The following is a 15,932-nucleotide window of genomic DNA, read 5'->3' as shown; positions in this document are numbered from 1 at the left end:
TGTTTTTTCTCAGGAACTGCAAACTTTTCCTTTATGCATTTTTGCTTGTAAAAGGAATATTAAAGTGATGAAAACACCTTATTTAGGTATATATTTAAATAACTCCAAGAACTGGATTCCAAATCCTGCACAGTAACTCTAGACGATGTCCTAGATGCAATGACATGGTTATTTTTTTTTCTGCTCTATATTTAGATAGTCTTTTTCACTGTCCTTTTCTCTTGGAAAAAGGGAGATGGGCTTAACTCCCACCAGTGACTGATCAGCTGCTACTGTCAGTCCTGAGGTCAGGTGTATCACCTGGTTTTCAGAAAACCAGCACATAGCTCAGCTGAGTAGCAGATGGACAAGGGTGTACAAGAATTGTGCATACACGTGAGCTGAGACGGATGGTCTGAAGAGTGTTATTCTGTGGGGAGCAGATAGACTTCCCCAGGAGATGCTGTGATAAGAGGCAGAAGGGCACAAGTGGTACGTTGAACTTCTCCGTTTTGAAGAAACAGAGCTGAAGACTTGAAGAAGTGAACAAAGGGAGGCTTACCATCCTGTGGCTTCATGGCATTGTTTGCATGCTAGAGAGTTAGTTTACTGGCTTACATGATTGCTTCTGGCACACAATAATACTCTTTGTAGCTCTCCAAAAAATATTTAAATCCTCTACTCTTTTGCCCAAAGCAGTATTATGCACTGTGGATGGTAGCAATTTTATGACAACACTTTCAAAGTTTCACTATGATAGCTATATTAAAACACCAAACACTACAGAAGCTGGATAGAGCTGAACTTACAGAAATAATTTCCTACCAGGGCATAGAATACTGATTACAATTTTATTAATCGGGAATAGACTGGAATGATATTATGGCTCCACTGGTGTCCATCTTTCCATTTCTATCATATAGTGATTTTTATCAATACAGCTCAAAGTATGGCACAGTTAGCTCTTCAGCATAATGTACAATCATTGTAGTGCAGGGAATGTAGCCTGTCTGCCCTCAGTTTTATTCGCTTACTATAAGCATTCACATTTTCTGCCAGAACCGATCTGGAGACAAATGCAATTTTTATTTTCTTTAGAAAACTTCTGCTTGCCTTTGCAACTAAAATATTGGTGAAAAGGACCCTAAAATACCAAAATTACTAACATGCTGTTTTCTCCATCCTCCCTCAAAAAAGAAACCCTTTGCAAAGTAACATGTCTCCTGATGTTATTTGATTACTTCTGGGATTTAAGAGTTGCCATTGAGAGCATAGGGGAATTTTTATCCATAGGCAAGGGAGGCTATGTTCTCAAATGTGGTAAAAAAAAATCACATGGTCTCATTTTATGTCATATTCTCTTCTCTTTATACTGTTCCTTTTTATTTTGTTAGATTAAATGGCAATGATCTTCTTTCCTGCATTGAAGTTCTTCAGAACAGGAGGGAAATTACTAGGTACTAATCACTACGAAACAAAGCTCATCTCCACCTTCACCCAGTTGGTTAACTGCAGGCCAACGGCACCTTCTTCCAATGCGGTCGCACAAAGACCAAAAGACAAAGGCATGCACCTGCCTCCAGGTGTACCTAAATTAACTCTAGCATGTTGGAACATCAGAACCATGCTTGATTCTGCACATAGCAGATGTCCTGAGTGACGTTCTGCCATAATTACCCATGAACTGGCTCGTCTCCATGTTACTGAGAACACAGCTGCGCTGGGCAGGGCACGTCTCAAGGATGAAGGACCACCGCCTCCCGAAGATCCTGCTTTATGGTGAACTTGCCACCAGCTGCTGCATGAGAGAAGCCCCAAAGAGAAGATACAAGGACTCCCTGAAACAACATCTCAGCCTTGGCCATACTGATCAACATAACTGGTCTACTCTGGCCTCCAATCGGGAGGTCCGGAGACACACCATCTATAACGCTGCTGATGCTTTTGAGAAAGCACGCAGGATCACCCTTGAGGAGAAAAGACAATGCAGAAAGAATCATGTCTTGCAGAATATACCACCTAAGGAGTCTTTCTGCGGTGCCTTTTGCAACCGGACGTGCCTGTCTCGTATTGGCCTTTTTAGCCACCAGTGCGCTTGTAAGAAACGTGGGTAGAGCCCTCCTCAAATCTTCATTCGCGAAGCCTAGTCATGATTTATCATTAAAAATTGGTTGACCTGATTTTGCCTTTCCGCAGTGCTGACAGCCCTGAAACTCACTCTTTACATTGCTCTTCTCATGCAGACTTAACACACTATGTGTGTCCTCTCTCCTCCCAAGTGTTTCACTCACAGAATCACAGAATGGGTGAGGTCAGAAGGGACCAGAGTGGGTCATCTGCTCCAACCCCCCTGCTCAAACGGGGTCATCCCAGACCGCTTGACACAGGATTGCGTCCAGATGGTTCTTGAGTACCTCCAGTGAGGGAGACTCCACAGCCTCTTTGGGCAACCTGTTCCAGCGCTCGATCATCCGCACAGTGCAGAAGTTCTTCCTCAAGTTCAAGAGAAACTTCCCGTGCACTGCTTCAATCACACACAGGTTCTCACCTCTACCTCCTCCCTGAGGACCCACCTCCCAGCACCGCCCCCGCCCACCGCCTGTGATGTCACAGCCCGTGCCCGCCCGGCCCCGCCCCACTGAGGGCAAGGGAGTTTTCCCCGCCCCCTCACGGGGTGCACCCACTGCGCCTGCGCTACCCTCTACCCTTCCTGTTGCTTTCTTCCGCCGGCGCGCGGGGCGGGCGGAGCAAATGTCACTGTCCTCGGAGCCCATTGGCTGCTGGCCGGGCCGGTGCGGGTGCGCGCGCACTCCCGTGCCCGCCCCCTCCCCATTGACCCCGCCCCCCGCTCCGCGGCGGGGGCTCCGTCGGGCACCGCCCGGGGCCGAAGGGTCGCGACCCCCGCAGCGCCCCCCTCGTACCGCCCCCCCGCCGCCGCCGCCGCGCGGGGGGGCCCCTCCCGAGCCGGGAGCAGCCACGGCCGCCGGGGCTGCAGCGTCACCGCTTCGGTACGTCCGGGGCTCCGAGCCCCGCTCTCCTCGCCCCTCACCCTCGCGGCTCCGGGGGGTCGCCATGTCCGTGCCGCGGGCGGCGGGGCTGGGCGGCCCGGGGCCTAGGCGAGTCGCCTGTGCGGGGAGCAGTGGGTGCTGCGGGCCAGCTGCGCGGTGACCGGGGGTGCGGCGGGGCCGGGTCACCGCGGCCGCGTGGACCCCTCCAGGGACTGTCGCGGAGTGTCTCATCCCGCTGGCCTCGCCTTCCCGAGCTTCAAGTCACTTTCCTCGCTCGAGACAACGAGCTGTGCCCGCGTTCCGGCGGTGGGGCGCGGTGGGAAGGCCCCTGGCCCGGGGTTCTGGGGCGCTCGGTGCGGCGTTCAGGCCCAGGTCGCCTCACGGGCCCCGCTGTGCAGGGGTGCTGCTGCTGCGGGGTGTGGGCACGGCCGTCTCCAGCTCGCGGGAGTTTTAAACGCCTCTCACTCACACAGAGCGGTTCTCCCGCTTTGCTCGTCAGAGTGCGGTGCCCAGGCTGGCGTTCATGTGCATTCCGGTATGCCGTAGGGATCCCTCTGCCTCTGGGTTAAGTGCGGTGTTTGCTCCCGTCAGGGTTGGTTCCGATTACTGTCAGCGTCGCTTCGTGTGCATGGGCATTACTTTGAAAAACTCGCCTTCCCTCAATTCTGTTGTCTGTAACTACCTGAAAGGATGTTGTGGCAAGGTGGGGATTGACCTCTTCTCCCAGGTAGCCAGTGACAGGACGAGAGGACATGACCTCAAGCTGTGCCAGGGGAGGTTTAGATTGAACATTAGGAACCCCTAATCACAGAAGGGGTGATTAAACACTGGAATGGACTGCCCAGGGAGGTGGTGGAGTCACCGTCCCTGGAGGTGTTTAAGGAAAGTCTGGATGTGGCACTTAGTGCCACGGTCTATTTGACATGGTGGTGCTCGGTCATAGGTTGGACTCGATGATCTCTGAGGTCTTTTCCAACCTAATTGATTCTGTGTTTCTGTGTTTGAAATTCAAACAGGCAAGATTTCTATATTCTAGAATGTTTCCTTTGGCTTTCATAAATCATCAAATAGTGTTTGTTTATTGTTTTGTTTTTGTTTTGTTTTTTTTTTCTTTGAGACCCTTCTAAAATTATTCAGAGTTATAAGAATTCTGTCCTATTCCAGCATAAATGCTGGCATGCTGGATTTAGTAGCTTGGAATACTTTCCTCTCACCTTCCTGCATTTCTTTGTAAGTGTATGCAGAAACTGAATTGACATGGATATCTAAATATTTTCCTGTCTTTACTGACAGAGGATAAAATTAGGTCATAGATCTATTGGGTTCAGGCTCCTTATAAAAAGTCTCTTTTTAAAAAGAAAGTTACTACTTATTCTAGTATTTAATTATGAGCATGTAGTTTTGAGTATGTAGTTATTAGTTTCCCAGATGGGTCTAATATTCCATAATCTGCTTCCTCCTATGTATTGTTTAGCGTGTGTACTTTATTTTCTGGTATTTCTTTAACAAAATCTGTTCTATGCCCAGGTTTAGTCAAGAATTTGGATGTGCATCTTGACTTGACTTTGCAGTTAGTCAAAATCAATTATCATCATGGCTAGGCTTCATGAACGAAGATTTGGGGGAGGGCTTTACCCAGTTTCTTACAAGCGCACTGATGGCTAAGAAGGCCAATATGGGATAGGCACATCTGGTTGCAAAAGGCACCGCAGAAAGACTCCTTAGGTGGTATATTCTGCAAGACACGATTCTGTGTTGTCTTTTCTCAAGGGTGAAGTCAAAATCAATAAGACTATGCATTTAGTTTGATGATTGGTCCCACTGAAATGCAATAGAATAACTAAGGCCTCTTCTGTAAGCCGTTTGTGTTTTCAGATCTCAGGATACACAGTTTTCTGGGAAAATAAAGTATTGAATACTAGTAGGAAGGTCACTGGCGTCTTTGAAGGACAGAACTTGATAGCTTAGGCTCTAAACCATATTTTATGTAATGGCAGCTTCAGACTAGCCCTGTGTCAAGTTTGCTTAAAATTTCATGTCTATGTAGGATTTGAAAGGAAAGAGGAATTTTTTGTGTATTTTCCCCACACTCGCCCCCAAATCTCCTGTACTTCCTGCACTTTTGTTTGTGGAGTTTCTTTTGCTGTCTCCCTCCACCCCCATCTTTGAGGATTCCTCTGCTTCTTGGTTTATATCTGTCCCACAGAGTCTGAGTAACAGCTGTGAAATGAAACATTCTTGTTGATCTCTGTCTGTCGCTGTCTGGCAAAATTATAAGATCTAGCACAAGGCAATGCTTACTATCCAGCTTTGTGTGATGGCACAGGAATAGGGAAGGCTCTGTAAAACTAATACTTTTGAACAATTAGAGTTTTTACTGCATATGTTTGTGTCTGAACATTTTACAAGTTTAGCTACTGTTGCATGGTAGAATTTTAGTGTGGACATTTGATTTTATAATGCTTATTGCTGACTGATTTACTTCATCTTGCAGGGACTGAAAGTACTGTTGAGAAAACAACAAAATGAGTAGTCGACGAAAACGCGCACCTCCATCGAAAGTAGATGAGGAGAAGAAGAAAAAGCTCTGCTGGAACATGCATGAAGACCGGAGAAATGAGATGGTAACGTTAGATGATGAAGTGACTAATGAGGACCACGTTCCAGTTCCAAGCACTTCTGCATCCTTCATTGTTATAAATGATGATAGCACTGATGAAGATCTTGTACAAAAAGAAGGCAGTGGCTCAAAATCTGTTAAGTTTTTGACAGTTAATGATGAAGACGACTCTTATTCCATCTTGACTCCTGTGTCTGTACAGCTAAATATTATAGTCTTGCCATACCGTGCAGATGGGTCCTGGAAGGTTTTGTTGGGAGAATTTGTTCTACATCTTCCTTCTGAGCAAATTCTAGCTGATGAATTCCATGAAAGGAGCTTTACTTTAATGAGAGGAGACTCTGATGATCAGCTGCAGGTCTGTGTTCATGAAAGAAGTGAAGAAGAGTATAGTAATGAAACTAAAGAATACCTGGGTGCTTATGAACAATGTATTTTGGTGGAACCAACTTTAAGTGGTGAAATATTGGAAGGCTTGAGATGGTTGCAAAAGAAAAAGATAATTGGACTTTATCAAAGACCTGGAGAGGCTCAGACTTTAAAGGTATGCATTTATATATATTTTGAAAGTTTTTCTTTTTTTGTTTGAAATGTAAAATAGAAACCTCTGAACAACAAAGTCTGGCAGCTACCATATATTTTATAATGTGATGAAAATGTATAGTTTCTACATGCTTTTGTAATTTTTTCAGTGTGTTTTTTTCTGAAAATGACTTTTTACTTTTTCACTATTAGCAATGTATTACCCGAAGGAATCACAGAAGCTTTTAGTTGTAATTCCTCTATATGGTATTTTTAATAGATTTATTATATCTGTCTATACTTGCTGATTTTCAAAGCACTGTTGTTATTTTCGTGTTCTTCTGTTTATAATATTCTTGTAATTTTAACAACTAATTAAATTATTAACTGTATAACCCTTTCACAGGTTGGAATTTACCTTCTTGAAGCTGGGCTAAGTAAACCAGAGTTTCTCAGTGATGGAGGTGGAAGGCCCAAAAAAGCTAATCAGCTGATTCAAAAACTCATGGAAAAGTTCTACAGTTTTTTAATTCCAGGTAATGCAATAAAGTTGATTGTTGACAAACAGTTTTTGTTATTAAAGTGTGTCTTGTGTGGTAGTTTTAAATGTAAGGAAAAATGGTAATTGTTCCTGCCATCTAGACTGACTTTTAGTTTCAAGGTAATGTTGTTAGGTATGTCAATATTATTATCTGACCATTAATCACATGCTAATTAGTTTATGCTGAAATTAGAGGTGATAATATTTCTTCTGTACAGATAAGGCACTGAAACACAGAGATGTTTGAGTCCTTACCTTTTTGGGAGTAAATACAGTTTTCACTGATTCTTGTGGGTTGGTTGAACAGATCTACGGTAGCTTCTCAGAGTTACACAGGAACTATTTAAACAAACCAGGAATTAAATTTGGAAAAATTTTGTTCCCAGGTTGGTGTCTATCACAAAACTATGGAATAGATTTCTGTGTGTTTTATATTGTATAGCAGTTATAATGTAAACCACTACAAAATGCAGCTTTATGACAGTTCTGAAAATATACCACTACAGATTTACAACTTTGGGCCTTGTTGTAATTTTGGAATTGAAGATATGTTTGCCAGAAAATACTCAGTAGTAATACAGATTTATAGAGTGATAAATGATGGCTTAGGAAACTTGTGAAAAAAACAAACTTAGTCTTGTTCCTGAGTGTAGTATTGATTCAAAATGTGAGCTGAAGGCTGGCTCAATAACAGTGACTGTAGTATTCTGAGTTTGAGTGTTCTTGCAGAAGCGAGAGAAGCCTAGCACCCCCATACAATTGTACTTAATTTAAAAAGGCAGAATTGTGTAAAAAATTAGGCAACTTGCTAAAGAGAAGCTTAAAAGGAATGCTAACAGAATAAAATCTGAACATCCTTACTTGCTGTGAAGAACAAACATGGAACTGTAAGAAAAGACTTGAGGTGTACCAAGGGATGGGCCAGTATAGCTAAGTATGTGGGGAAGGGAAGATATTGCACATAAGAAGTCATCCTTCCAAAAACTGAAGTAATCTGACTGACACAGACATGTCAGTGTAAGTTTAAAAGCACAATAAAGCAGATCAAAGAAGTCTGAAGTATAAATATTTTAAGGTATAGAAATGAATAGTAATGCTTTTAAATGCATTAGGAGAAATACGTCATCATACATGCATTAGAAGCAGAATATTTGCCAGAGAATTCATAGACTTGAGATGACTAAGGCATATGATAGAATGCTGAAATAAAGTAATGCTATGGCAGAAAGCACATTTTTCTTCTCTGCATATCTTCTCATTGAGGAAGAGTTGGGGAAAGAGATTGTTTGCAAAGAAAATGACCAGTGATGTATTCTGAGATCCAGAATAATTTTCTGCTGGAACCTGAGGCATCTGTCTTCACTACTCTAAAGGATATATTTTTATGGACTACGTGATTCAGTGCTGCTTACAGTTGAAGAGGCATTTGCTGGAAGGGAAGACGTAACTCAAAGTTACTGGAGCAAGAATGTGGCTGTGAGTGATTGGGTTGCTAGTTGCTATGTCTTAACTTTTCAGAAGCCATGTAACCAGCTCAGGTTCATAAAGCAGCTGTGTTGCCAACTGGTAAATATTCTGACCGCTTTTCACCATGTACGTTTTGGTGTAACATAAAATAACAATAGAGTCTTGATTTTATACCAATGAATGCCGTTTAAATGGCTAAGTAAAATAGCTGTTGTGGAGAATAGAAATAAATGATTGTAATCACCGGTCAAGTTCTACAAAGGCATGTGCAGCTTAATGTATGCTTTGAGAAAAAGAGCGATTGGTGAAATGCTGTCAACAAAGTTTAAATGTATTATTCAGCATAACAGAGATGAACAACAACTAAAAGCTTGCAAGCAGATTAGGCAGTGCAGCTTCAGTAGAAATTCAATAGATAAATATAGAGCAATGCAGAAGAAAAAAATTATGGCCTCTTTGCTAATTGTTGCAACTCGGGTTGTAGCTGAGTAGGTAGGTGTAGAGCTCAGTAAATGTATCACCTTAGTGTTCATTGCTAGTCAAACCAAATCAAAGGTAAACAGTTATCCTGGAAGTATTAGAGAACAAAACAGGATCATTAAACCACTATGTAAGTCCACAGTGTGCATTGTGCTGTGCTCTGAATTCAGAAAAAGTGTGTCACACAAATGAACAATATTTGTGAGGGAAGACCCCAGGTGATTACACACTGTGAAACTAGTTTCATTTTCTAACAGTTTTTAAGCACCTCCTTATTGATGTAGCATAAAATAATATAGTCTTGATTGTATGCTGATGAATGTATTCCTTTTAAGCACTTCTAGCAACTTAGTCATGTTTAAAATCCACCTGTTTAACAGAAATAGTTGATTTTTTTTTAAATTGCTTGTACTTACGTATTTGAACACTTGTCAGTATCCATCTAAAGTGAACTCTATGCAGCAGCATTCCAAGATGAGGTTTCTTGTTCTTCCCACTGATAAGCAAATTCTTGCGTTGATGGAGTTGTGCACAAGATTTTACGCAAATAAGAGACATGACCTCTGAATCCCTACATTTTATTTTTATATATTTGTTTTCCTCTATGTACTCCTTCCGTTAATATCCTTCTAGAGATGGTTTTGAGATTTTGTGGTAGGAATTCCATCTCAAGTTATGGCAAGCATAGCATAGATGCAGTAAGGAACCTAAAAAAAAAAAGGTGACAAAATATTTAATATGGAATCATAGAATCATTGAATCACTTAGGTTGGAAAAGAACTTTAAGATCATTGAGTCCAACGTATAACCCAACATGGCCAAGTCCATCACTAAACCATGTCCCTAAGTGCCGCATTTACACGTCTTTTAAATACTTCCGGGGATAGTTATTCAACCATTTCCCTGTGCAACCTGTTCCAAAGCTTGACAACCCTTTTGGTGAAGAAATTTTTCCTGATATCCAATCTAACCCTCCCCTGGTACAACTTGAAGCCATTTCCTCTTGTTCAGTTACTTGGGAGAAGAGACTGACCCCTACCTCACTACACTGTCCTTTCAGGTAATTGTAGAGAATACTGTGCCCCCCCCCCCTTGTCTGCCTTTTCTCCAGGCTAAACAATCCCAGCTAATTCAGCTGCTTCTCATAAGACTTGTGCTCCAGACCCTTCACCAGCTTTATTGCCCTGCTCTGGACATGCTCCAGCATCTCTGTGTCTTTCTTGTAGTGAGGGACCCAAAATTGAATGCAGTAACCTCATCACATCCTTGTAGTCCTCTGGAGTTGCCAGCCGCTTGTTCCAAGAGTCATAACCTCTCTTTTTTCCCTGAGTTCCAGCCAGCCAAAGCTCCCTGTTCAGCCAGGCTGGTCTTCCCTGCCACCTTATCTTTTGGCACAGGGGGACAGCCTACTCCTGTACATTAAGATTTCATTCTTTAAGAATGTCCAGCCCCTTTGCCTTTCAGGACTGCCTCCTTAGGGACTCTGTCAACCACACCCCTAAACAGGCCAAAGTCTGCCCTCTTGAAGTCCAAGGTAGCAGTTCTGATGGCACTCGTCCTTACTTCTCCAAGAACCAAAAACTATCATTTCATGATTGCCACGCCCAAGATGGCCTCCAATCATCACATCACTTGCCAGCCCTTCTTTGTTCATGAACAATTCATCCAGCAGGACATCTTCCCTAGATGGTTCACTCACTGTGCAGAATATGGAGAAGCTTTATGAGTTAGCAGAATTAATTAGTAGAGGAAATTTCCTTTTTTGAGGAAATTGTTTGCAGAGATTTATTTTGTTTGCTTTAATAAATAACTGGTTTTATAATAGCTTGTATCCCATATCTGCCATGTAATATTGCATGCTGCTTTTAGCTTCAGTGAACACAGAGGCATAAATTATTTAAAGATCCAGCAAGCTGGTTTCTTAATATGAAAAAAAACATAGTCTTTATAATTAAAATAAAAAAAGGAGACTAAAATGTCTGTTTAATTGCTGTTTGTTCTAGTGAATGGTAAGTGGTTTGGTTTTTGTTTTCCCACAGTGTCATGGAGCTATAGTAGCTGGCAATGTCATATTACATAACATTTGTTGGTTATTGGTTTTGGTATTTGTATGTGTTATTTACTACTAAATCCAAAGCAACAAGTTTTCCATTAATCTAGAATAATGGGGAAAAAGATTATGTTTTCATTAATGCAGATACAGCCATCTGGAAATGGAAGGATCCTTCTTCAGGTGCAACAGCAGAACTGTAATTCAGTCAGTAATTGAAGGAATTAAGTAGAGTACTCGAAAAGTGTCAGAGAAACTGAATTTTTAGATAGTACAATACATCTGCTTCTCAAATGTAAAAAAGAGTAAGATGAAACCTGTGTTTTTGAATTACATTTTGAAATGATTGAAAGCATAGTTAAATATTCACTGTTAAATAAGTAACTGAGAGAAGGGTAAACTTCCCTAGCATCCTTTAAAAAATCTCTGTGGTACGTAGAACCATTTAATCAAGGAAAAAAAAATCTTTGAAAGAATGAACAAAACAAGAAAGGTGTGGACAAAAAATACCCAACTGTTTGAAAAAAAATTGCTCTAAAGTATATTGTAGTCTTTGCTCCCCCGTAAAATTCTGGGTCGACTTAGTTTTTATAGAAGTCAATTTATTATGCTTAAAATTGTGAGATTTGAAAACTGTTATTTTAGCAAGTATAATGATAGGTGTCATTGTAGATTGAATTCATTGATTGAAGTTATACTTTGCAGTCATTCTAATTTTCTGCTTTTTCCTAAAGTGAGGGATATGTGTTAGAGGATGCCTTTGAATGGTTTCTTTAATATATAAAGCTGAGTACTTTGCTTGGTGCTTTTCATTTGGCTATAATATTAATAACCCTACATGTGTACTCTGATTGCCTGGTTTATCCTGCAAGTCTTATATGTATATAGTTTTCATGACTATATATAAACTCAGTGTCTTTCAGAATTCTTTTTTCCCTTGTGAAGCACTGGAATTGTTTCTTTGATTTAAAAGGATTGGGGAAGGCACTGATGGCTGCCATACTTAGGCACACCATTTCATTCTTCACCTTCACAATCCATTTGAATGAAAGGATGCTTTTCTTTTTCATGAAAGAGCCTATTAGCAGCTCCCAAACCTTATTTTAAGATTAAGTTCTCTAGTGTTTGGGCCAGGTACCTCTCTTCTTTGCTAGCCCAAGACATAGGAATTATAATTTCATTTTATTGTGCCCGTCATTAGCTGTTTTATTAGAGTTTTTAAGGTCATTTTAAGGTCACTTAATGCTGGAAATGACGACTCTGACTTGCTTCCAAGTTTTGGGGTTTTTTTAGAAAAATTTTGCAGGGTGACTTTGTCTCCAGTGTTGGCTAGGCTTAGTATCTTTCTGTATTTTTTTGGTACCAGTGTTTTTAATTTGAGAACTAAAATACTGTTAAAACTTGTCCTCTAAGTCTTTTGTTCTCTCACTTTATGTCAGTTTCCTAGAATGCTGACCCTTGAATTTTTCATGAATTTTTGTTCAGCAGTGCTTAAGTTCTTTGTATGCCCATATATCCAAATTTTGTGAAAAATACATAAGCACAAAGTCTTCTTTCCTAGAGGGTAGAAAAGAAGGGTAGGCCTTCTGTCCTAAAGGGTGCATACTTCTCTTGAAGTGGGTTTTTAATTTCCAAAGTATGCCTTGTCTGAATTTTTGCAATGATGCAAGTAGTGAAAATTAAGTGTTGTCCTACTGCTACAATTTTCTTATCCAGATGGATAACTTAAGTTTAACATGAAAGCTCTCTGAAGAGAATCTCCTGTATTGCTTTTTAAAATGTGTTTTTTTATAAAGAAAGACTTTATTTCATAAAAAATGAATGACAAATGCCTGACAACTCACTATAGTTTTCTCCTTTCTGTAAGGTCATTGACCCATATTAATATTTAAATCTGAAACGTGAGATATTTGTGATTCTGTACTAGTTGAAAATGTTTAGTGGAAGGTCTTTATCAAATAAATAAGATCTGGTCATTCTATACCTAAATTCTAAAGAAAGAACTTTTCTGATTTTGTATACATCTGTGATCACCATAGCAAGCTATGATTAAATTTCTGCTGTCCTGGTTTCAGTTGGGATACAGTTAGTTTTGCTCCTAGTAGCTGGTACAGTGCTGTGTGTTTGCGTTCAGTGTGAGAATAATGTTTGTAACTCAATTATGTGTTACTTGTTGCTGAGTAATGGTTACCCCAGGTCAAGGACTTTTCAGTCCTTGCTCTTCCAGTGAGGAGATGCAAAAGATGCCAGGAGGGAGCTCGGCCAGGACAGCTGACCTGAACTGGCTGAAGGATTATTCCATACCATAGAACATCATGCTCAGTTTATAAACTGGTGAGAATTGGCTGGGAACCACCAGTCACCACTTGGGGATGGGCTGGGCATCAGTCGGTGGGTAGCGAGCAATTGTATTGTGCATCACTTGTGGTTCTTGGGTTTTGTTAATCTCTCTCTTTTTTTCATTGCTATCACTATTATTACTGTTGTTATTATTTTACATAGTTTTACTTTATTTCAGTTATTAATCTGTAAAGCAGTGCTCATTGTTACTACTGCTGCTAGCTGAGTTAGGTGCAGTCATGACATATGTTTAAATGACATTTTACTTTGCTTACTTTCATCTGTTAACTAAATATGTTGCAGCAAAATTTACTGAGATGTTGTCCCAATTTGATTGATAATGAGCATCTTGAATTATTTGGTGTATGCAGATGAGCTGGAGGAAGATGAGGAAGAATCTGACATGGAACTAGAGCGACAAAATATTGAAGAGCTTTATGACTTTGTAAGACACACCCATCAGCAGGATATCCAGTTACTTAGAAAGGATGTGCAGCATCCTGCATTAATTCCCATTCTGAGGCCATACCAAAGTGAGGCTGTGAATTGGATGCTTCACCGAGAGAACCACACAAACGCTCCAAGCAGTGGCAAGTATATGGATCTGGAAAACTTGCATAATTGAGGAAAGTGTAATTGTATTGTCAGCAGTGATGTTTTCTTACTGTTTGATTAGAAGTTTTGGTAATTATTTCTTTACTATTTCCATAAAAGCTGTTGTTTGGTTAGTACACTAAATGGTGAGCTTAGGTCTTGCTGAACAGCAGCTGATGTACCTTGTTGGTCATGAAGCTCTGTGGAGGTAGACTTCAGCTTTTTGTCTCTAAATGTCACAATAAGGCTGAACAATTCTAAGCAGTGTGCTGTTTATAGAGAAACCTCACAATAGTAACATGAACGCTTTCTTCATAGAAAATGCACTGCACTTCTTATGGCGGGAGGTGATCACTCTGGATGGAGTAAAAATCTACTATAATCCATTCACTGGCTGGTATGTTTTTATAGTTACTCTTTCTGAGAATGCCTCAGGATTGTACTTTGTGAAAACCTCATTGGTAGCTTTATCCTGAAGGATATAAGATAATCCATATCTCGTGTTTCAGTTAGCAACTAAAGAATTAGAACAGTGATATCTTTATTTGGAAAAAAAAGGACAAATTGGAATATATAGTGCACAGGTAAATATGTAAATCTCAAGTTGAAGACTTGAAGATTTTTTTTTTTTAAATTTCAATAAATTTGTGGTTTAATATTAACATTAGGGCATTGGAGACTTTGACCTTCTTATCCACTGTGTTTAAAGTCTAAAGGAAGGTGGCAGTATAATGCTTTTTATTAAAGCTGGGTATTGCATTACTAAATCTGTTTCTTTTTTCTCGTTGATTTGGTTAGAATAGAACCTTTTGATTGCTAGTTTGCATTCTGTTTTTCCCTGTATAACTGTCAGATCTGTGATATGTGAATATAAAAATATTTCAATTCTTTGAGTCTAATATTATGATATGCCAAGGTTAGCGGGGCAAGGTCTATTAGGAGGTGAAAAAATTCTAAAAATTCTGGCATACATATTTGTCTTTTTCGGGTTTATAGATCCAAAAAGCTTTTTAACATTTCTTAATCTCATCTAAACTAAACAAAGATAATGCCTCACCCTACAAACTTAGCCTTGCTAAAGCTGTGCTGCGTGTTCCTGAACATTTGCTTCTGTCACACCATTCTGTAGTTATTGACTTTCATTTCGGAATGCACTTGAATTTTAGTATTATCCGTGAATACCCAACTGCTGGACCCCAGTGGCCTGGAGGTATTTTGGCAGATGAGATGGGTCTTGGGAAAACAGTAGAAGTGTTGGCTCTTATTCTGAATCATACTGGACCAGACATTAAACAAGATGATCTGACATTACCTGAGGTAAGGAAACCAGGATGAAAGCTATTATGAAGAAAGTGCTTTTCAGAATTAATGCCAATGCACTTCTCTTGACTTAGGTGCTTTCTCGTTTGTAGAACTCTGTATTTAAAGCTGTATTGCAAGGACAGTTTTTCCTTTGTAGGACATGATACTTGGTGGCATAAATGGTGGAATAGTTTGCATGAGAAGCAGTTGATAGTTTGCTATTGTTCAAGGGTGTTGTCAGGCAACTGCACTGCTTATATAGTTTACACAGGCTTCAGGAGTCTATAAATATGTTAGTTTACTATGTTGGATGTCATTCTCTCCTTCACTTCTTTGTATTGATGAGTATCAAACATCCATTAGCCATACATTCTATGCTAAAATAGGGACAATTTACACTCAGTAAATAAAGATTTCTGCTCTCCCTCTATTTCATATAATAAATGGGCTTATTTAGCAACAGTTTTCCATCTTTTCACTTTCCTCATCACTCATACTGTGAAAACTTAGCACATTCACTAAAACCAAAAATTCTTTCTGAAGGAAAAGAACCGTTATTCTTAAGTAAACTCTTACCACTTCATGGGTTCCATACCTTTGAATTCATGGCAGCCTGTTTCATTTTACATTTATTCATAATAATCTCCTGCCTGCTTGTAATTTTATCAGTTAAAAGTACTCAATTCTCTGAGAGAATAAGATGATTCTTAAATGTGTAAGAGAGTCAGCACTGAGAAGTGAGAAGAGGGGAGTATAAGCAGTAATGCACGTGGATGTCAACTGATGACAATAACTAGAAACCTTAACTTTTGGAAAGCTGGAGTTAGTGGAACTGTTTCACGATACAAGTAGTTGGGACAGACATCTTAGCTAATATTTTGGGACCTTTATAAGCAGAATTATATGACATTGCCTGTGGTTGAAAGGTAGTATTCCATTAATCCAGAAGGCCCCTTGTCATTTGTATTTTTCTTGTCTTCAAATATAAAATGTCTTTGTGTGATGTCCTAAAAAAACCCCAAACAAAAG

At 40.2% G+C, this 15,932-nt stretch overlaps 1 protein-coding gene across 5 annotated transcripts in view; it reads left to right on the top strand.

Moving 5' to 3' along the window:
• The first annotated feature begins 2,877 nt into the window (after nucleotides 1–2,877).
• SHPRH (SNF2 histone linker PHD RING helicase) overlaps nucleotides 2,878–15,932 on the top strand; it is a 53,255-nt gene continuing 40,200 nt past the window's right edge. For 2 of the 5 annotated variants that reach the window (XM_027687502.1, XM_027687494.1), the window contains exons 1-6: nucleotides 2,878–2,987; nucleotides 5,482–6,151; nucleotides 6,536–6,665; nucleotides 13,379–13,597; nucleotides 13,920–13,998; nucleotides 14,768–14,918. In XM_027687502.1, the coding sequence (XP_027543303.1) occupies nucleotides 5,513–6,151; nucleotides 6,536–6,665; nucleotides 13,379–13,597; nucleotides 13,920–13,998; nucleotides 14,768–14,918 (1,218 nt within the window). In that variant the 5' untranslated portion in view covers nucleotides 2,878–2,987; nucleotides 5,482–5,512. Of the gene's footprint in view, nucleotides 2,988–3,456; nucleotides 3,523–5,481; nucleotides 6,152–6,535; nucleotides 6,666–12,603; nucleotides 13,002–13,378; nucleotides 13,598–13,919; nucleotides 13,999–14,767; nucleotides 14,919–15,932 lie in introns of those variants that run through there. The other 3 variants (XM_027687476.1, XM_027687486.1, XM_027687513.1) reach the window with 3 other exon arrangements.

Source organism: Neopelma chrysocephalum, unplaced genomic scaffold (genome assembly GCF_003984885.1).
Source record: "Neopelma chrysocephalum unplaced genomic scaffold, ASM398488v2 Primary Assembly neopelma1_23, whole genome shotgun sequence".
Lineage (NCBI taxonomy): Eukaryota > Metazoa > Chordata > Aves > Passeriformes > Pipridae > Neopelma > Neopelma chrysocephalum.
This window is presented reverse-complemented; position numbering and strand designations above follow the sequence as displayed.